Genomic DNA, 20,202 nt, shown 5'->3' with positions numbered 1-20,202 from the left:
AAAGAATCAACACCTGTAATCTGGAGGCTGAGGCAAGAGGTTTGTGAGTTCAAAGCCAGCCTTAGCAACTTAGCAAGGCCCTAAGCAACTCAGAACCCATCTCTAAGTAAAATATAAAAAATGGGCTGGGGATGTGGCTCAATGGTTAAGCACACCTGGGTTCAATCCCTGGTACCAAAAAATAATAATAATTAAAATAATCAGAATTTCTATAATTATACATTTTCTTATATTATAAAATCCTAATCATTGTCTGGAAAGTTGTCTCTTTTTTTTTTGAAAGTTTTTTTTTTTTTTTTTTTACTTCAGAGGACCAATAAGAACTGGTGAATCCCCCCACCCCACAAAAAATGCCAGTGAGAGAGATGCCTCTCCCAACTAGACACATCAGCCTTATCAGTGAAACGACAGATGTTCATCAGACCTCTCCCATAATCCATGTGGGTACAGTGTTTCATCTTTGCAAAGCAGTCTTTGCTCTGGCTGACAGTTGGCCACGAGGATGAAGCTGGTAAAGAGAACAGGCTGAAAAACACTAAGAGTTCTTCCCTCTGCTGTTGGCCTGTGCCAAGCCCTGTCTCTGAGCCTGACTTTTGACACTCCTCTCTCCATTACTCCAAGGAAATCCATTTATCTTTTCAACCCTTATTGCCTGGCCCCACCCCTAAGCCACAAGAAGTTCCCTAGATCCTGGCCAGGAGGTGTGATTTTGTCTGCCTTGTCTTGTGGCACTTTCCCTTGTTCCTCTTGGGTAGCACTCTGGAGCCTAGGGGAGGCTAATTAGTAACAGCTGCCTTTTAGAACGGAAACCTCACAGTGTTTCTGTGAGTTCAGTGCCTGGGCCAGCCTAGTCTTTCCTCCACCTGGTCTCTCAACTCCTCCCCTTTTTTTATTTGTTATCACTTGTCTCCCAGGAAACCAGTGGTGAAGCTTCACTTTCCCTATCCACCTGAGTCCACCAAGACTTGGGTCCCTGTAGTAGGACCGCTGGCTTTTCTGATCATGCTGCAGTGTGTCTATGCTGGGTGTTTCCTTTCCTATGGTTTAAGAGAAAGGTAAAGCAGCTGCCAATCAAGCTCCTTCATTAGGGTTATTATCCACTGACAGGTGGAAGATATCAAATGGTCAAGAAACTGAGACGTGCCCTGAGGCCTTCCAGTGTCTGTTAGTCTGGTTATTGTCCCTGGAGCACAGAGGGCACAGAACCATGGTCTAAGAGAACCATATTCAGTGAGTCAGGACATGGAGCCCTGTGGTTAGACTGCAGGATGCCCTCTGGCACTATCATACATAGGCAAAGGATCACTGCCCCCAAATCTGAGTGTGTGTGTGTGTGTGTGTATAAATGTGCCCACAGTTATGGGGACTGGAATTAGATAGTATCTGTGCTGCTTTTTCCTCACCTCCCACTGCTCCCTCCCTTGGTCATAATTTGCTCTTGGTATGGGCCTAAGCAGAAACAACATGCCTGGGATGCACTGTGAGAGCCAGGCCTGGTGGTGCACACCAGTAATCCCAGCAGCTCAGGAAGATGAGGCAGAGGGATTGTGAGTTCAAAGCCAGCCTCAGCAACTTATCGAGGCCCTAAGCAACTTAGTGAGACCCTATCTCTAAATAAAATATTTAAAAGGGTTAGGGATGTGGCTCAGAGGTTAAGTGGCCCTGGTTCAATCCCCAGTATCAAAACAACAAACAAACACTGTGAGGAAACTGGGAATCTGCTTTCAAGATAGGAGCACTAGGGGGCCATACACGTACACTCTGTGAGATAAGGGTTGGCTCCTTGAATACCACAGAATACCCTGAAATGTTTCCTTAATCTCCTCCTAAGAGAGGTTAAAAACTCATTGGCGGGGCTGGGGTACAGCATAGCGGTAGTGTTTTTTTAGCATGTATGTGGCTCTGGGTTCAAACCTTAGTATTGCAAAACATTGGGGGAAAAAAAAACTCATCTGGGAAATTCTGACAACAGCAGGTGGATTAGAAATGGACCGTTATTCTCTGACTAGCCACCTTGGTGATGAGCCAAGCCTTCGGGGTGGTGGTGGGGACTTGTCCCACTGGAGGTAATTTGTGTCTGTTATAGCCTAGTCCGGTGCTGAAACTTCTTCCAACCACCCTCCAGGGCAGTTCTGGGGCACAACCTTCCCACCTTTCAGCTTAGGTCTTCTTTGTGCCTGTGTTGGAGAGAATGGCTGAGGTTAATACCCTCAATGCCTGACTCGTATTTTATTCTTGGATCCCAGGACAGCAAAAACAATCCAGATAAAAAAACAAACATTCAAGCCTCCATACTGCTGTTGCTCCTGTGTCTCTGTGTCCACTCCAGGCAGACTGCTGCCCCTTCTCAGACAATTTGAAATTTAAACAGAACTTCTTTCATGGTGTGTGTGTGTGTGTGAGTGTATGTATGTGTAAGCATGTGTATGTTAATTCCAATGAAGCATTCTGAGGAAAAGGATACCATGATCCTATTTCTAGAGCCTGAAACAGGGAGGGAAACTAAACCAGGCTCCTGAAGCCATTACAGTTGGATATAAACCCTTACAGTTCTATATCCTCAGTGTTGGGCATGAGGACCTGAGGCTCAGAGGGGTATGCTATCAGCATGGTGTTCACTACTACTGCTCCTCCTTTTACTGGCTTGTGTGCCCTCTTTTCCTTCTGAAGGGCAGAATCAGGAAGGAAAGATTCAGATAGACTTGTGACCAGCAGCTCCTGAATAAGATGAGTTCCAGGGAGCAACTGTAATGACACAGAGATTTGCAGTCAGCCCCACTTAGGGCAAACCTCACAAGTCATGGCCTTGGTGGCATTTCTGGCAGTAGTGGATAAGAGCAGGAAGGAAGAAATGTGTGTGTTCTCTTTTGGTGGTCACACAACCTCTCTGAAACTTGGGTCCCCCAAACACCATTATCCACAACTGTTAATTGCCTCCCTAGGGAGCATTAAGGACCAGAGCCAGGCTCAGTGAGAGAGAAAAAGACAAGAACATAGTAATATCACCTGTTTACATTTGTTTAACACTTTGAATTTTCCAAAGCCTGTTAACATTCATTTTCTTATCTAACCCCACAACAGCCCTGTGAGGCAAGTCAGGTAGCAAGTGATTTGTCCATACCCACACCAGTGTTAGGGGCTGAGCTGACCCATATAGCAGCTTTCCCAGCTCTCAGGCCAATATACCTTTTGTTTCAAGACACACAGTTCTTTATGCCAGCCAAACACAGGAGCATCAGGGGCACTGAGCCAGAAGCCTCCCTGCTCCCTAAGCTTACAGAGGGGCATCAGAAAAGCAGCAGCTGGGGCATCCAGACCAGGGGGTCCCATGAAGACCAAGCAGGGAAAACAGAAGGGCAGGAGTACTAGAGGTTCAAGGTCTTCAGTCAGCACTATCAACACCTCTCACTTGAGCATACACTGTGCTCCCAACATATCTTGACCTTTGTCAGGAGCTTGGGCCTGCCTAATTTACTGAGCAGACTCTCAGTGCTTGCTCCAGAGAGAAGCTTCAAGGTACAGCTAGGAGGCAAGACGCCTGACTCCCTCCTCTCCCACAGTGCCTTCCCATTCTGTTACATTTTGCAGACCAAGAAGAGGGGGAAGGTGAGGGCTGGCTGACTCAGACTGCAAGTGCTTAGAGATCTGGAGCTCAAAGGCCCCAGCACCATTCAGCTAATGATTATTATTAACTCTGAACAGGCCTTGGCACAGCAGCCAGCTGGCTCTGGGAGGATGCCTGGATCTCCCACAGTGAGGTCTAGAAAACAAGACCCACGGCAGCCATGCATGGGGGTGGCAGGATGGGACAATGAGAAAGGACAGACAAGCCAGTGTCAGGGAGTGGCAAAGGGTGATCTGCCTTGTGAAGGGGTGGGGAGAAGGCACAGGCTGGCAAGTGATAGCAGCCTGTCTTGGATAGAGCTGAAAGCCAAGGAGGTGAGGCTGGAAGACTGCCTTAGACGCAGAGCTCCTGCCATTCAGTACCACCCCCAGTCCCTATGGGGCTCAAGGGAAGGGGTAGTTATAGGAATGATGGGGGCTTAGGAGGGGTAGGCAAACCCAGAACGGTAATCCCATTACCATTTGCACTTGGATACAAAACCATCTATATTTCTAATGTCCTCAAGGTTGAGTCTGAATATAATCAAACTTGGAACACTATCAAACATGGAATCAGGACTTAGTGAACTCAATATGGAAATTTGTGCAAATGACAATTTTTAAAATTTTAATCTGAGCACCCTGGCTTTTCTTTAAAAAAGCAAAATAGGCTGACTACTAGCAGCTTTCCCTAGTCAAGGAACAAGGGCAAAAGGGCAGCCATTTGCTTCTCCCCTGAGGCCTCTGCCTGCTGCTGAGGAGCACAGCTAGTGCCCCAGACAAGAACAGATTGGGGGGGGGGGCAGAACAGAGGGTGCAGGGAGGAGGGAGCACACAGCCAGGAGGCACAGGCAGCCAGCAGCCACTGAGATCCCAGCTGGAGGATGAGGGCCTTGGCACTGAGTTCTCATGGTTGGTCCAGCTGTTGCCCCAGGATGTGAGGGCAGGTGGTGATAAAGGGAGAAATGGGAAGATGGGAGAGAAGTCCCTTCCCCACCCCATCTAGCCTGCCAGAAAGACTCTCCTGGTGATCTCCCTATACTGTAGTCAGACCTGCTAAGCAAGAGGAGACGACCTGTGTCCTCATTCTCTCTGCCCTGCCCCTGCCCTCCAGGCCCACTGGTCAGAGAGACAACAGCTGGGTCCCTTCCTTCTGCAGAATATATATGATTCCCCTTCCTCCCAGGGCTGGGAATAGACATCAGATGGCACAGCCCCCGCAAACTCCCGGCTGTCAGCACGCCTGCCCGTCCGCCCACCAGCCCCCGCACCACCTGGGTGGAGGCAACACCTCAAGCAGGATTGGGCTTTCCGGCTTCGCCTGCTTGCTCTCAGAGCAAGCTGGTAAACCTTACCTGGCCCTCCCATAGACAGGGTGAGGCCCTCAGCACTGGTCGTGGCAAAGAAAAAAGAATAATTCCTGGATCAAAATGACCCTAGCTGAGAATCTCATTTCATGCAGCAGGAGTACGAGAGGTTCAAGGTCCTCAGTAACATTTCTTCCAACTTCATACCATCTTGGATAGTTTGAGAGCAGAAAGAGGGCAAACAGACAGGTACAATCATCCTCTGTACAGCATGGGCCTCCCTCGGATGCTCAGTGTCTAGAGAGCTCCTGGGAGATGCCAACTCACCCGGGAGAAGTATAGTGAGGACCACTGAGAGAAGACTTCTGCCCTTGCAGTCCCCTTTCCTTTGCTATTCAATCATACCAGCTTCTTGTTTCTGAGGCACCTGGAGAGGAGGCTGGGGCATCCAAGTTACTGACATCAAGGACCAGGCCTCTCTCTGGTCCTGGAAACTGAAGCTCCAGCCTCTATAATCCAGGCCAACCAGAGTTTCCAGTGGGCTGTATCTCCCTGCATAAAAAGCTGCACAGCAGCTTTCCTGGCTCAGCTGTATTCAGTTCTTGCGGTAATCTAGGGAGGTCCCATCTCCAAGTGAGCCAGACCCACAGCTAACCAGTCTGGCATCAATCTTACCACCAAGGGCAACCTGGGGAATGACTTTTAGGAGGGGTCTCTACAGGAAAGAGAATCCAGACTGGTTGGCACCAAACTCAGCCCCTTTTGGGGCCAAAGAGCTGGCAGAAGACTGACAAGGGGAGAAGGGAAACAAGGAAGACTTCAGTTTCCTCAGACCACATTTCCTTGTCCCTTATTTTGTTCTAAAAGCTATGTGCTAAGGCAAAATCCTGAGTCCTAGGAATACAAGATGCTCAGGACTACTTTGCCCTGAGAGTAGATGTCAGGGAAAGGAGCACACCCAGGTTTTGAAGCCTAGATCCAGAGGTGGGCTGAAGGAAGTTCTCAGCCAAGCTAAGGAGCCCAACCAGGAGTGAAAGGCATGGTTAAGTCAATGCACTTCTGCTCCTCCAAAAACTTTAAAGTGACTTTAGTGCCTTCGCCATCTTGGAGTCCTCACTTGGGCCCCTTATCACCACAGTGCCTACCCTTTGTTCCCTGATCCAGGGGACAAACTGGCATAGACTTCTGAAGACTATGAGGGCTGACCTGTCCCTCCAGGGGAGTAAAGGGAGAATGAATGTAAGAATTATATCCTGAGTCTGCTAAGTGGGCCACATAGTCCCAAACTGGGAGGGGGTTCAGTGACATCAACCTGACAGACACTGAATATTAAGAGATGAATGGAACTTAGAGATTGTTCAGATACATTCATGTCACAGATGAGGTCCTGAGATATAGAACTTACCTAAGGGTGTACAACATAGCCTAAGAGAACCATAATCAAGACCCATGGCTTTCATAAAAGGGACTTAAATATCCATGGCTACCCTTCATAACTTATAGGAACCCAACTCTTTATCAGGCACACAATCAAGAAATCACCACTACCACCACCACCACCACCACCACCTAATACTTCTGTTTCCCATCAAGAGTGGAGGCTTCAGGCTCAAGTTCTCCATCACTTTCTACTTGCATCCAGTATACTTCCCCATTTTGGCCCACTGAGTCATCCCTCAACAACAGCCATTTTTGCAGCACCTGGCCCAGCCATTAAGTGCAAAAACTCAACCACTTCTGAAGTGGGTCCTTTGAAGGTCACCAAGGAATGATTGAAATCCAAGGCAAGTATTCCAACCAGATTCAGAGTTCAGAAGCACTCACATATCCATTTTCTTCCTTGGCAAGTAGGAGCTGGAGATCTGGTGCATGATCACCAGGGCTGGGTAGAGGGACAGTGCCAGGCACAGGTACCAAGCTGCATCTCTGATCTGGGCCTGGAACCACACTGAGTACATGCCCAGAATCACTGTAACTGTAGCCATCAGGTAGACCACCAGTCCACATGTCAAATGGTAGAGCTTGAGGCGAGCCACCCTGGAGACCCTGGCTGCCCGGGGACAAAGTAGGCAGAGCCCACATAGTGCCTGGCCGCCAGTAGCCAGTAATGTCAGTGCTCCTAGCCAGCTGTGCCAGGATACCAGATGGGGCAGCTCACTTCGCATCTTGCTGGAGATGATGAAGCCCAGGCCTAGGGCAGCGCAGAGAATGGCTAGGGTCTGCCCTGCCCAGTGGAGCCAGATCCAGGCCTTTCGGGAGCAGAAGAGGAACACAGAATGCTCAGGTGAGAAGAGGAGGATGGCCTCAGCCATGAAGAGGCAGAACTGTGAACACAGGAGAGGGCCAGTGAGCCTCATGTCTGGCTTGGAGGCCTGAGAAAAAGGAGGTTCTCTCATGTGTCCATGCAAAGAGGACAAAGGATAGAGGCTAAGAACTTCACCAAGACCGTCTGCTTCATAAAGTCAGCCTTGGAATAACTAAGAATTAGCACTTCAGTGCATGTGTTATCATTCAGGCTAATATCCCCCTCCCATTTCTTGGCCAGTGTAACAGTTCAAGATGTTAAACTTCCTCCTGACCTTTGGGGGTAAGCGAGGCCAATAACTGGATATTTCCAATTCAATTTCCTCCTTTCAGGCCCCATTGGAGAAATATGTTCCATATCCACCCATCCTTCTCAACCACCTCACACTTTATCTATGGCCCAGCCCTCCACATTTCCCAATCCCACAGGCTGCAGGGAAAAAATGAGGCCCTAGCTTCTCCACCACCTATCTCCTTCTTCTCCTTTAGGTATCTTAGAAAAGGCTGAGCCTTCTAAAACCTGGATGCTTCTTCAGAGGTGAAACTAAGCTTATCTAAACAAATTAGTTGCAGATAGAATCGCCCAAACTCACCGCCAAGGCCATGAATACAGGGTGCCAGGAGAAAAGACCTAAGAATCAAAGAGAACAGGCTGATGGTTGGGTTCCATTGTTCCTGCCCATGTGGCTAAGTGGACCCCAAAGAATCTGGTCTCAGTGCAAAAGTCAGCATACCATCCCCAAGCCTAATCAAGAATGAGGAACTCAGGGCAAAGTGAAGAGGCCAAGAGGGCCACCCTGAAAACACACAACTTGGCCTGAGTTCCTTATTTGGCACCTCTCAGTTGTCAGTCCAGTCCTCAGCCTCCCTCCTTAACTGCATGTTTCATCAGGATGCAGCTGTTCAATCGTCGGCCTTTTCCCCCTACAGCATCCAAAGTCCCATGTTTCCAGGATTCCCCGGGCCCCGCCCACCAGGCTCTTAAAACCCCTCAGCGGCTCGCCCTTCCACTGCTTATGGGGTCCCCCGCTCCACGTTTCTCAACGCACTCCAGCGCTGCCCCTCCAGCACCTCGGCTCCGCCCCCTTCCGTGGCCCCGCCCCGCACACTCACTGGTTCCTGGCCGGGACAGCGCAGTCAGGAAGATGGTGAAGCCCAAAGCTACCAGGTGGGCCAAGATCCCACTGCCTCTCCGTAGCCAGCGGGTCAGTCTCGGCTCCCTCGCTGGAGCGGGAACCAGACCTACCTCCAGGGGCTGCATGGCCGTACCGGGCCGGCCCGCACAGTCCAGCTGCCAGAGCCGTCTTCCGGGTTTGCAATCGCGGAGGCGGTTGCGGCGGCTGCAGGAGAGGCTCCTCCCGGGGGACGCTGCCGGCAGTGCGGCAGATACGCCCACAGCGCCCTCTGGGGGCTGGGGGAGAAGCGCGTCTGCCCAGAGGGTCTGCTCCCCTGAGACCCCTCACAGGACAGCTTGCAGCCCAGCTTCTTTGTAGCTGTGTCTACAAGGGCCTGTATCTCAAGCCGTCTATGAAAATTACTTATGTGGCAGCTGATTTCAGTGAAACCACTTGGTATGGTGACCCAAGAGTGTGAAAGTGGTGTCCTGAGCAGCTTTCCAGAAGTACTGGATTGCCCTCGCTGTTCACTCTCCTACTATTTTCTCTTCTGGTTTGTTAAGGGAACAAGATTCCCCCCTGCCTAAAAGCAAGGAAGAATAAAAGGAAAGGACAAGGACAAAAAATAGTGCCTGTATGTTGTGAATTTAGGTTTGAAGAGCAAAGGCAGGAGATGCAAGTCTCATCCCCCATCTGCACAGTAGCTGTCCCCAGAGATACTCGGAAGAACTAGGGCACTCCCAGTCCTTGCCGCCCCCACAACAGCTGCTCAGCCCTGAGGAGCAAGGTGATCCTCAGCAACCAAGCCTCCCACACCCCAAGTTCTGCAAGTGATCTCCCTTTCCCCCTCCCATCTCCAAAAAAGATGTGGTCCAACCCAAGGAGGCCGTACCTGGAGAGGATCTAAGTCCTTAGGGGCACACTCACAGGCCAGGAAGAGACAAAAACAAGCTGTCCAGTATAAATCAAGGACATCCTGAGAGCAATTCCTAACTCAGGTCAAGCTTAAGTGGTCGAGAAAATGAGGTTGCTGTCAGACACAGTGGCACACACCTTTAATCCCATCTACTCAGGAAGCCAAGGCGGGAGGATTGTGACTTTGAGGTCAGTCTCAGCAACTTAGCAGGATCCTATCTCAAAAGTAAAAAATAAAAAGAGCTGGGATGTAGCTCTGGGGTAGAGCACTTGCCTAGCACGCACGAGGCCTTGGGTTCAATCCCCAGTATGAGAGAAAGGAAGGAAGGAAACAAAAGGAAAAGAGGCTGCTGGTAGGAAGTGGGAAAGGGAAGAGGTAGCTGAGAAACTGAGGCACTTATTTAGAGAGGGATGGAGACCTACAGCTGCTGAAAGTCCAGAAAAGCACCACAACCCAACTCCCACAGACTCAGGGCAGAAACCCAAGATACAGCCAGAGGAGTGGCTCTCCCCACTCTCCAGTTTTCCTTCCCAGTGGGACCAGAGATTCAGGGGAGACTGCTCACTAAGAGACACATGCCCATCATCCTATCTGAAAAAAAGACTCTCCTGTGATACAAACTCCAGAAGTGTGTGTGTGTGTAAAAGACACCTATTTCCAGGCAAATACTGGGAGCTGGAGTCTGGGTGCCTATCATCTCAACCTCCTAGGGTGTGGCTGGGGACAGTAAAGATACTCATTTTGCTACATTGTTTTTCTTCCTTTTCTATGTTTCTGTTTTTATATTTTCTTAGCAGCAACAGAACAGGGAGTCAGTCTTGAGGTATTTTAAAGAGTTTTTTTTTTTCTTAAAAAAAAATAATATAAAGTTATAAAAAGCGGCAGCAGCCTGGGGCCCGGATCTGGAAGGGAGGAGGTGCTGGCGGCTCCATTGCAGTGGGCAGGCACTTTCTTGTTAATGGGCTTTTGACTGTAGGAAGACAAGAGGCAAGAGACAGGATCAGGGTGGGGGCCTACCAGTTGTCCTACCCACTGAACTGGGTAAACCAAAGGGCTAACTCTTGATTTCCTTCTGCTGGCCTGGTAAGTCAAACAGAGCAAGAGCAAGGTGAATGCCAGCTCAAAAGGGGTGGCCTGGAGTTGAGGCTGGAGAGCACACATGCACACACACACAGAGTTAGGACCACAACAGCTGTCAAAAATGTGCTTTCCTGTGGGTGTCAGGGAAGTCAGTATGCATCTGGCTCATGCCTAAATAGGGAGAACATTTCTCTGTCCCACCTCCCATGAGACCCTCCTGGAAGACATCCCATGGACAGACCAACAGGCGATTCCAGAGCTGTTATCAGAAAAGACAAAGAAACCTAGCTGCAGCTTTACTAGAAACCCTGGAGAACCTGCCTATCATTATAGAACCTGGGGGTGGGCACATGTACAAGGTGGGCACTCATGCTTATGTGGACCTTGAGTTATGAACTTGCCCTTCAATGCCACAATGCCTAAAGGAAGAAGCAAAGAACAAGACACCAGCCCTCCCACCTGGCTGCTCAGCATGTTGAGCCACAGCTCGGGGACCCAAACTCCCTTTCCTTCAGGGAACAGAAGTACTACCAGGCTCTGGAATGGGAGCCACAGCCAATTCAGAAAGAAGTAGCCCTTTGGTTACAGCAAAACCTAGGTCAGGGGTGCTCAGCATGTCTTGAGAATAAGGGAGAAGACTATTGATAGGGGAACCATTTGGCAAAAGTGAGGGTTGCCTGCAAAGGGCTAACCTACCTCTGTCTAAAGTAGATGGCTTAGGAACTCTTTCCCTTTCTTCCCTTCCCTGCATAGCCATCTACCTGGCACTTTCTCCATGTCAGGTACCCACTGTGTTCCCCACCTCAGCCTTTCTGACCCCTCTCTGCCACACTCTCCAGGAAGGTGGGCTGGTACCTTCAGTGTAGAGCACTTCTCCTCAAAGGCCAGGGCCGGGCCCGGCTTCTTGCGGCGCACAGAGCAGGTCCCTTCAGAAGGGGCACCAGCCTGACAGTGCTTGGCCTTCACTGGCCGGCAGTAAGTGGCCAGGTTTTTCCGCTTCTTGGCTACCTCTTCCTCAGAGAGGCAGTTGTTTGGCAGGGCCTTGGCTGGGTGTCCAGCTGCTCCCCGGTTCTCCAGCTGAGAAGCCTTGACTGGTGTGGGGAGTGGATGAGGGGAACCCCGACAGTCCAGGGGTCCTGCACGCTTCACTCTTGGCCCCACAGTCCCATTAAGTCCCATGCCCAGGGTTGTTTTAGTCTTGGCTGAGAGGCCCCGGCAGCCAGAGGGTTTGCCTTTTCCAGTGGGCTCCAGGATACATGTCCGTTTGAAAGTGGTGGGACCAGGGGACAACTTCCGCTTTCGCGAAGGGGCCTCCACCTCTGCCCCGTCCTTGCCTTTGGATGACTTGCTAGCCTTGGAAGGCGGCAGCTTGCTGAAGGACGGGGATGGCGTGTTGGCAGGCAGTGGTGAGGTGATGGCCTGGCTGCCGCCCATGCACTCCGCCTGGCTGCAAGCGGCTGCCACACTGGGGGAGCCTGCAGTGTAGCTGGGGACAAGGCTGTCCTTGGTGGGGGGTGTGGAGACTGGGCAGGCGGGTCTGGGGGGTGGGCCTGGAAGTCGGGGGCAGCTGCCCATGGAAGATGGGCTCAGGGGAGCAGATAAGGGGGAGGTGACAAGGTGGGATGGAGGTTCAACCGCCGGTGGGATCTTCCTGCAGTAAAAAGAGAGCCCCACTGTGACTGCCAAGCGAATAAGAGGGCCTCCCCAACACATACCAGTTTCTCTGCCCCGCCTAGAAATGGCCAACAGAGCCCCAGAGTTGCTGCCATCTGCTGGGAGACACTGGAATTGAGGGTTAGGAAGAAGGCTCAGGGAAATATATACTCAAACTGTATAAAATATGTGAACTAGTGTGCAGACTCATAAACAACTGCATTTTAAGACTCTACTTGAGCATCCCCTATCCCAAGTTACCCAAAAGGTACTGCAAGTGATAGCTAAGGGTCTAGACTCAACCCCAGACCACCCACCCATTCATGCCCTGTTCCAGGCTGCCAAAATCCCCCACCCCTGGCAAACAGCCAAGGCACACCAAAGAGCATGTGTGAAAGATCTGGGTTTCTGAAGTCTTGTTCACCAAGGCCTGGGAAGGGGCATTCCAGGCCCAAGAAACTCACTTCCACATGTGTGAGCTGAGGTGCCGTTCCAGCATGGAGCTGAGTGCTGAGCAGAACCGGTCCAGCCGGCGGCTAAACACATAGCATCCTGGGCTCACCAGCCGGCTCCCAAAGGTACAGAACTAGAGGTAGAAAAAGGTGGTGGTTAGTGGGGCCTGAGAAACAGGGAGGGCATCTGCACAAAAGATCTGACCTCTCCCCATACTGTGGGCCAGAAAGACTGGCCACCCCCACCCCAGGCCCTGCCCCAGGTCCTTACCGCCTGTGGCCGCGGGGGCCGGGTTGCATAATGGCAGTCAGGGGAGAGGTGGAGGTCCTCAGATGTCCCCTCCTCCTCACTCTCCTCGCTGGAGGCCTGGGCCCCACCCCGGGGCAGGGGGAAGGGGAACAGGCCTGGGTCCCCATCACCACCACAGGGGCCTTCATCATCCAACTCACTTTCAGAGGAGGCCCGGGACCTGGAAGGGCCAAAGGGGATGTGAGGGCAATGTGACTGGTGTGGGGTCAGGGTGGGGGAGTCCCTGAACCCGCCAAGCTCAAAAAGCCAGGGCAGACACCCTGCTGGGCAACCAGAGGAAGGAGGATAGGACAGGAGGGCATGACAGAGCTCACAGAGTAAGAGACAAGAGCCCAGGGCCACAGCTCCCAAGGGATTCTCTTCCCAGCCCCTTCAGTTCCCAGGCCCTGCCTCCTCAGGGGAAAAAATCTGCTCCCGATTCACTTCCTTCAGAAAATCTTCGGAGCTTAACTGCACCCAGCTCTGGTCAGCCCAGTCAACTCTCTCAACCCCCTTCTTGCATCACATATTCCTGTGAGCCTGTCTGGGAGCTGAGCCTGTGTTTCGTGTCTGCCCCTCATGTTACAGGCAAAGAGGCGTGTGTGTCTCCTTCGGCAAGGCAGGCTCTCCCCGGGATCCAGCGCAGCCTCTGCACACGAAGGGGCCAGTGAATGAATACATGGTAGGACTGCCTCACCCAGGACCCTAACCCTTTCAGCTCCCTAGTGAAAGTCTTGGCCTATTGGAAGTAGCTGGGAAAATGTTCATATCCTTGTGTTGGATCTGGCACACCACAGAGAGGCTAGGGTATTGTGGTAGCCTGGGCAGGAACAGGGAAATCACCTGCTTTCACACCACTGCCAGGGGCCTAGGTATCCCCCCACATTCAGGGTGGAGTGAGCACATCTTGCAGGACAGACACTTCCTGCACCTGTCTTCAGGGGTCCCTGGTGCCTTAGGGGCCAAGTATCCCCAAGTGAGATGGGCGTTGGATCCTGGACATACCTGGGCAGTGCACAGTATGGGTAGGTCTGCTTGGTGCGAGCAGAGAAGGTGCTGCTGGCAGCAGCCACAGCTGCCACAGCCTGGACTGAGGACGAAGATTCCTGGGAGGGGCGCTCAAGCACTGGCTCCTTGCGCCCTGGGCTCTTCTCCTTAGGAGACTCTCCTTTGCGGGAGTTGGCCTTCAGCTCTGCCACTAGCACATCAAAGTCCTTGGCCCGGCCCTGGACCTCCCGGCGCTGGTGTACCGAGTGGATCTAGAATACAGCAGGGTGGAGGGTGGGGAAGGGGTGTGAGCTGAGAGGTGAGGGGTAGCTGGGTGCTCTGGCCTGGGCAAGCTGAGGGGGGGTGTGAGTGTGTTTGGGATATATTTGTGTGTCTTTGTTTTACTCCCCCATGGAGCCAAAATCCTGTTTTGGGGTGGGAGAACCTGGAAGCTACTCCCTGCCTGCTGCTCCCATCTGCAACACTGGGGTGGCCTCCTCTTCCCTTCCCAGCCTCAACCCTGGATAACATGTAAATTCCTTTCCTAGCCCAGGTCCTGTGTCTGTGTTAGGCTCCCTCTCCATGCAGTAGAAATTGGGGTTACCTTGCAGGTCAACAGGCGGGTACAGATCTTTTTGGTCTCTGGATTTATGACCCCACACTGCCTATTGAGGTCGCACTCCTTCCCTGTGGGGAAAGTGGTTCCAGTGAGCATAAAGGCCATTTCTTAGAAACCCATGGGAGAACCTGGCCTTTTCCTCCAGGGGCCTGGGAAGAACTGGCTCTAAGGTGGAAGAGCCTCCAGCCCTCAGGTCTGAGGCTCCCCTTGCAGGAAACTCTTCAGGGTATCCAGATCTCTGCAGGGTATGTGACCCGTCCCTGTCCCCAGCCCTAGCCCAGGCATTTCAAGCTAACAGCAGGGCAGCACATATCAAGAAGCAAAAGCAGCCACAGGAATCTAGATGTAAGAAAGGAGGTAACAGTCAACTGCCAAAGGGGAGGAGAGTAACTTCACCTGCTTGGACATAGACAAGTGTCCTAGATTAGGAGACCTGGGCTAGAGAAGCTTTCCTTGGATCAAGGAGGTCAAGAGGTAACAGGGCTTCTGTACTCTGTAAGCTGTGTTGGTCAGGCCCAGTCCTTCCTGACTTCCAACCCATCTGGCCCAGGGTCAAAGCAGCCCAAAGGAGCCCCACAGGACCGCAACTACTCACGAGCCATCTTGCGGTGAGTTTTGGGGGGCAGCCTGGCCCCACCAGGCTCCTTCTCTGGGGGGCTGCCTTCGGCCCGGTGACTGGAACCCTCACCAGGGATTATCTCGATGCTCTCTCTGCCAGGAGGTTCTTTAGAAGGGAGAGCCATAGGGGCTTTTCCAGGGGAGTCCTTAGGGAGGCTGCCTGGCTGGCTGAGGAAAGCAGAGGGTGGGGCCACCCTGATTCCATGTCCATCAGGCTTCGGGAGACTGGACATCTTCTCCAGATTCACCACAGGCACGAAAAGGCTACACGTGGAGAGAGGGTATGGGCTGGGGGGTGGGGAGGCTGGGCCTGGACCCTAGCCCAGAGCCATCTCCTTCCTGGCCCTGAAACTTGGGTGGGCTCCAGGAGGTATGTTTAAAATGGGAAAAGGGAAGCCCACATTGCCTGGAACACATGGGAGGGAGCTGCAGATGGGGTTAGCTGCCTCCACTGGTGTCAACCCCTCCCTGGGTTAGGGTTGGTCTTGGGGAGTCTCCAACCTCTTCTTACCAGAGGTTGTCCTTCTGGGTCTTCTCAGGAGGCTGATGGCCGCGGCTCCGGGACCCCTGGCCCTTCTCCCTGGAGGAGGTTTTGGTGGAACCTGGGGCCCTACAAGCTGAGCCCTGCCCATTCACTACATGGCATTTCTGAGAGCTGGCAGGGGCTGGAGGTGGGGGTGGGGCCCGGGTATAAAGCTTGCTGAGGGGCCCATGTCTTCTTTCTGTCACCAGGAGGTGGAGAGAGTAATCAAGGTAAGTGGTATAAACTGCCTCCTTCCCCAGCCTCCTAACCTCCCCCGTAGACTCGAATCAGAGAATCTGAGTTTCCATAACTTAGACTGTGAATTTGCCTCCTTCCCTTTTTACTTTGAGCCATCAAAACTCAGTATTTTAGACCCAGCTTCCTGAACTTCTTAAGTCCACTGGATACTAGCAGTTTGTTTGAACAATAAACCCTACCCCCCACCCCACAATGCTCTGAATCTACCTCCAGGCCCTTCCTATCCCTAGAACTGCCCTGTACTACCCCATATGACCTCCCAACTGACCCTGTGCTAAGAGTTCCCTGTTCCACCTTCCCCTTAGTTCCTCCCTGGGGCTCCTCTCACCGCAGTGCTTCTGGAAAGCTTGAGGCTTCACCACCTGGCTGCAATGGTTACACACAACCAAATAGAAGTCATCATGGGCAGGGCAATGCCCGAAGATAGACATGTCTGCAATGACAGAAGCCCTTGTCACTGGGGCTGGGGACTCCATTCCCTGTAAGATCAGAGAGCATTCCCACCCCACCACTTTGAAGGCACTTCACCTCCCAATTGATGCTCCCAGTTCTAGGTTTCATTCTAATGAATCCCAAAGTATATGGGCGCCAATCACCTATAGCTAGTATCTCCAACAACAGGTCACAGGAGCCAGGGAAATTGGCTGACTCAGATCTAGCAATGAGGATCCCAAACTTGCTGCTTCAAGTGAGTGTGGTGGCAGAGGGGAGGGTGGTCCTGTCTGCCCTGAGTTCCAGCCCTAATGTGTGTTAAGTCCTACCTTCTTTAATGAGGGTCATAGCATCCAATTTCTTCATGTTTTTGCTACTTTCCTCCAGCTCAGCCCCTGGAGGAAAAACACAGCTCAGAAGTCCACCCCCTTCCCAGATCCCCATCTCCTTCCCAAGTGGGGCCTGCAGCCCAGCACTGAGAAGCCCATCTCCCTAAAGAGTTCTTGATACTCAAAATCACTAGGAGAACCTTTCGGTAGATCCTGCTCAAGTTCCCATTTTTCCTTCACCTGCTGTCTCTGAAATAAGCTAAGAAGAATCCAGCCACCTGTATCATGGACCCTTTACTCCAAAGGCATGGATCAGGGTTCCACTGCTGACTAGTTGGATGAATATGGGTAAATATCTCTTTTCTGAGGTTCAATTCTCCACTTAAAATGGAAATGATCCTAATTTTTTCCCTGGAGATCTGAGTCCCTCCATGAGATTTCTCACAGGGGTCCTGTTACTCCGTGACATCCAGATACTCTCCCAGGTAACCACCCCCATAAACTCAAGTTTGCTCCACCTGAGTTAGAACAGCATTGTCAATGTTATACCCAGTTTCTAAGGTCCTGCCCTGATAGAACGGTCACAGACCAGGGAAACTGCTGCCTTTGACCCTTTTGGCATCTTCAAAGTCTCCTTGGTTAGTTACCAAGCCCCTCCCCTTCTTAGAGGGGCTTTGCTCAGGGCTGCCCTTGTACCTCAGTTTCTGGGTTAATGACAAAAACATCTTAGCTGCAAAGCATCTTTTTCCCCATCCCCCTCCCTTTCTCCTCCCCCTCCCTCTCTACACCCCCTCCCTGTCCCTTGGAAAAAAAAATCAATTCTGAGTCACCAAACCCATCTGACTCCATTTCCGGTTCTCAATGCACCCAGACCCTGACAATGGCCCCATCTTTGCCCACCCAACATGGGCTAGTTCCAGGGTGGCCTGTGGTCCCACTTAGATCTGCTTTCTGTTACCTACTAACAGATTTACCCCTTTCTTAGATGAGAAGAATGTTGGAAATCTTATATAATGTCTACACATAAGGGGTTGTGAGTTAGGCATTCAAGAGACAAGGGGCAGCTCCCACTCTTTTTAATCAGTTAAATCCAAGTGTGGGGAATGATGGACCCAACACGACTGGGAGTCAGATGTCTCAGTAGAGAACAAGTGTCATTAGAGACCGCTCCATGAGGTTTTCTCCTCCACCCCTTCTCACTTGCAAACTTCTTCAGGGGTGTGATGCCTGCTGTCACCTCCAAAGGCCACGAGGCCAGGTGCTCCCTGGGGCCCAGGAGACAAAGATCAGAAGAAGGGGTTGTAGGCCCACTCACCAAAGGCACTCAAGAGCCTACAGAACGTAGGAAAGAGTCAAGAGGTAGGGCAAGACATCCAGGAAAGGACAGAGGACTGAAGGCATGGATGGATGGACTGAAAGAGGGAGGGTGTGAGGGAGGATAGATAGAAGGATGGATGGAGGAACTATGCGGAGGGGGCGGGGGTCCAGAAGCACCGCAGCCGTCAGGCAAACGCCAAAAAGGAGCAGGAAATGTGGGGCAAAAGGCAAAAGAACAAGAGCTTGGGGAGGGGGGCACAGAAGTGGGGTGCGTGGGAAACACGTGGAGAGGACTGTTGCGGATGGAGACAGCTGGAGCAGGTGCACGAGGGGCGGGAGCTGGAGGCCAGCAGACAAGAAGAAAGATAAAGGCAAGTAAATGTGGAGGCAGGTGGTGGCACCGGCAGAGACAGAGGTGGGCAGGGTGGGTTGAGAGCGGTGAGCCGGCGCTAGGACCCGGAGGCGCGAAGGTAACAGAGCGGGCGGGCACTAGGACCCGGCGGGTCCTTTGTTTGGGGGGCCGGGGAGCCGGACGGCGGCTCCAGTCGGCGGCTCCCCTCTGCTGGCGGGGGCCCGGAGGGGGGGAGGGGAGATGGTGATGGGGTCCCCGGACTCTAAGGTGGCTGTACTCACCATCAGCCGCAGGCAGGTCGGCCCGCTCCACCCACGAGCTCCAACTCTGTCCCGCGAAGTCATCGAGACTCGGCACCCGCCGCTCCAGAGCGGCCATTGCTGCCGCCGCGCGTTCACGCACCGCCATCACCGCCGCGGACGCGCGCCCGCCCCGGCGCCGCCGCCGCGCGGCCCCCTCCCCCCTGCCCCGCCGCGGGCACGCCTCCCCTCTCCCCCTACCTTTCCAATTCACTCTCTGCGCAAGCACAACTCAGGTCGCCTGCCCCCTCCTCCTCCTTCTCCTCCTCCTCCACCTCCTCCTCCTCCTTCCCGCATAGCCTTCTGGGAAATGTAGTTCCGGCGCGGGTGCTGTTTCCTACCGAGTTTGCCGCAAGAGCCCTTCCGAAAGGCACGTTTGCAGGCGGAATAGAAAAGACCAAAGCCCCAGGATCCCCTCTCCTAAATCTTGTGCACACATTCTCTGTACCACGAGTCACTCTCCCAAGCTCACTACACACACACACCCATCCCCAGACCTCTCTCTGCCAAAGAAGCCCCTCTAAGCAGTGCATCCGCCAGCTGGCTGGCGCCCCTTCCCGGGCTGGCGGCCACGAAGCGACTCCGCTCCCCCGTAGATCGAATAGGGTAGGTGCAGGGAGGTGGGCGCTGTGAATCAGAAGGGCAAGGGGAGGGAGTCTGTAGGATGTGCTGAAGGACACAGGGGTTGGTGTGGGGGAGGGCCTCGGCCCCTGTGTAGTTCCTCCTCTGTGGGAAACCCCCGTTGCCCTAATGCAGGGCAGATGATTGGAGTACCGTTGTCTGGGTTTGGGAGGACCTGGCTGAGCTGATCAAGATCACCTGTCAGGATGACAGAAGGCTATCTCCGAGCCAGAGCCAGCCCCGGAACTAGGGTGGCCCCGAGGCTGCTGGTTTTTGCAGCGTCTTTGCTGATCCGTCTCTCTCCTCCTGAGAACTGCGATCGATACCCTGCACCGCCTCTTCCCAAACCCTGGCTGGACCCTGACTCCATCCATCATTTTGGCTTCTTTTTCTAATGAATATTTTCTCTGCTATAAGGGCTGCTACTGAAGCCTTAGCATAGGAAGATTTCTCATCAGATTTGTCATTTTCCTTGCTAAGGCCTGGAAAGTACCTTAATCATCTACCTCTTTCCTCTCCGCAGCTGTTAACATTTTATTCCCATCCTCACACAAGAGACAAAAGTCTTCCACCTCATTAGAAAAGAAATACTAATCCTCTTTTTTCCTCCTCCACCCCTCACACTTTACCCTATATCCCTTTAGCTAAGAGGAAACCAGGTGTGAGAGCAAATAAGTCAAGGTCTATGAATTCAAAACCTCAGACTTTCATCCAGGGAAGGTTTAAGTAGTTCAAAAATAATATTTGAGGGTCTTAACCAGACATCCATGGATGATGCCTAGGGCGCCCAGTAACCTGGTGAAATTGAATATAAAATCATGCTCAAGTGCATTTTTCTAGGGAATGTTAATGTAGAATGCAACTGTCTGGGGAGTGGGTAGAGGTGCAAGTTTGTTCAGCAAGAACCTTATAGTAAAGAGGAAAGCATATGGCCCTCAACTCATGACAGGAAGCTTGTTTGGGTCACAGATGGTAGGAAAGCAAATGGAAACAGCATTGTGGAAGTCACTATCTCTCGCCTTTTGAGTTTGCTCCAGATTTGCTAACGAGTCAGTTGCTTTGGACTAATTGGGTGCCACCAGAAGAGGCAGTGTCACCAGACTGGGGCCTGCCAGGAACAACTGCTCA

The 20,202-nt window shown here is 52.3% G+C and overlaps 2 protein-coding genes across 8 annotated transcripts; both read right to left on the bottom strand.

The window, feature by feature from the left end:
* Positions 1-331: 331 nt before the first annotated feature.
* Cyb561d1 (cytochrome b561 family member D1) lies at positions 332-9,416 on the bottom strand. The gene is made up of 4 exons (XM_026402864.2): positions 9,383-9,416; positions 8,328-8,625; positions 7,808-7,845; positions 332-7,234 (listed from the first exon to the last, which is right to left on the bottom strand). The coding sequence occupies exons 1-4, from the start codon at positions 9,392-9,394 to the stop codon at positions 6,731-6,733; spliced, it is 852 nt and encodes a 283-aa protein (XP_026258649.2). The 5' UTR covers positions 9,395-9,416; the 3' UTR covers positions 332-6,730.
* Positions 8,539-18,590, bottom strand: Atxn7l2 (ataxin 7 like 2). Of its 7 annotated transcripts, XM_026402860.2 has the most exons (12): positions 18,436-18,590; positions 16,486-16,551; positions 16,053-16,157; positions 15,455-15,665; positions 14,921-15,207; positions 14,311-14,393; positions 13,725-13,978; positions 12,702-12,900; positions 12,443-12,564; positions 11,181-11,976; positions 10,527-10,584; positions 8,539-9,459 (listed from the first exon to the last, which is right to left on the bottom strand). In XM_026402860.2, exons 1-12 carry the CDS (start codon positions 18,560-18,562, stop codon positions 9,449-9,451), a joined length of 2,319 nt encoding a protein of 772 aa, XP_026258645.2. In that variant the 5' UTR covers positions 18,563-18,590; the 3' UTR covers positions 8,539-9,448. The 7 variants fall into 7 exon arrangements, with proteins under 7 accessions (XP_026258645.2, XP_077647591.1, XP_026258646.2 ...); XM_077791465.1 differs by lacking the exon at positions 10,527-10,584; XM_026402861.2 differs by lacking the exons at positions 8,539-9,459; positions 10,527-10,584 and adding an exon at positions 10,129-10,215.
* Between the last annotated feature and the right edge of the window lie 1,612 nt (positions 18,591-20,202).

This window comes from Urocitellus parryii, chromosome 11 (assembly GCF_045843805.1).
Source record: "Urocitellus parryii isolate mUroPar1 chromosome 11, mUroPar1.hap1, whole genome shotgun sequence".
NCBI lineage: Eukaryota > Metazoa > Chordata > Mammalia > Rodentia > Sciuridae > Urocitellus > Urocitellus parryii.
This window is presented reverse-complemented; position numbering and strand designations above follow the sequence as displayed.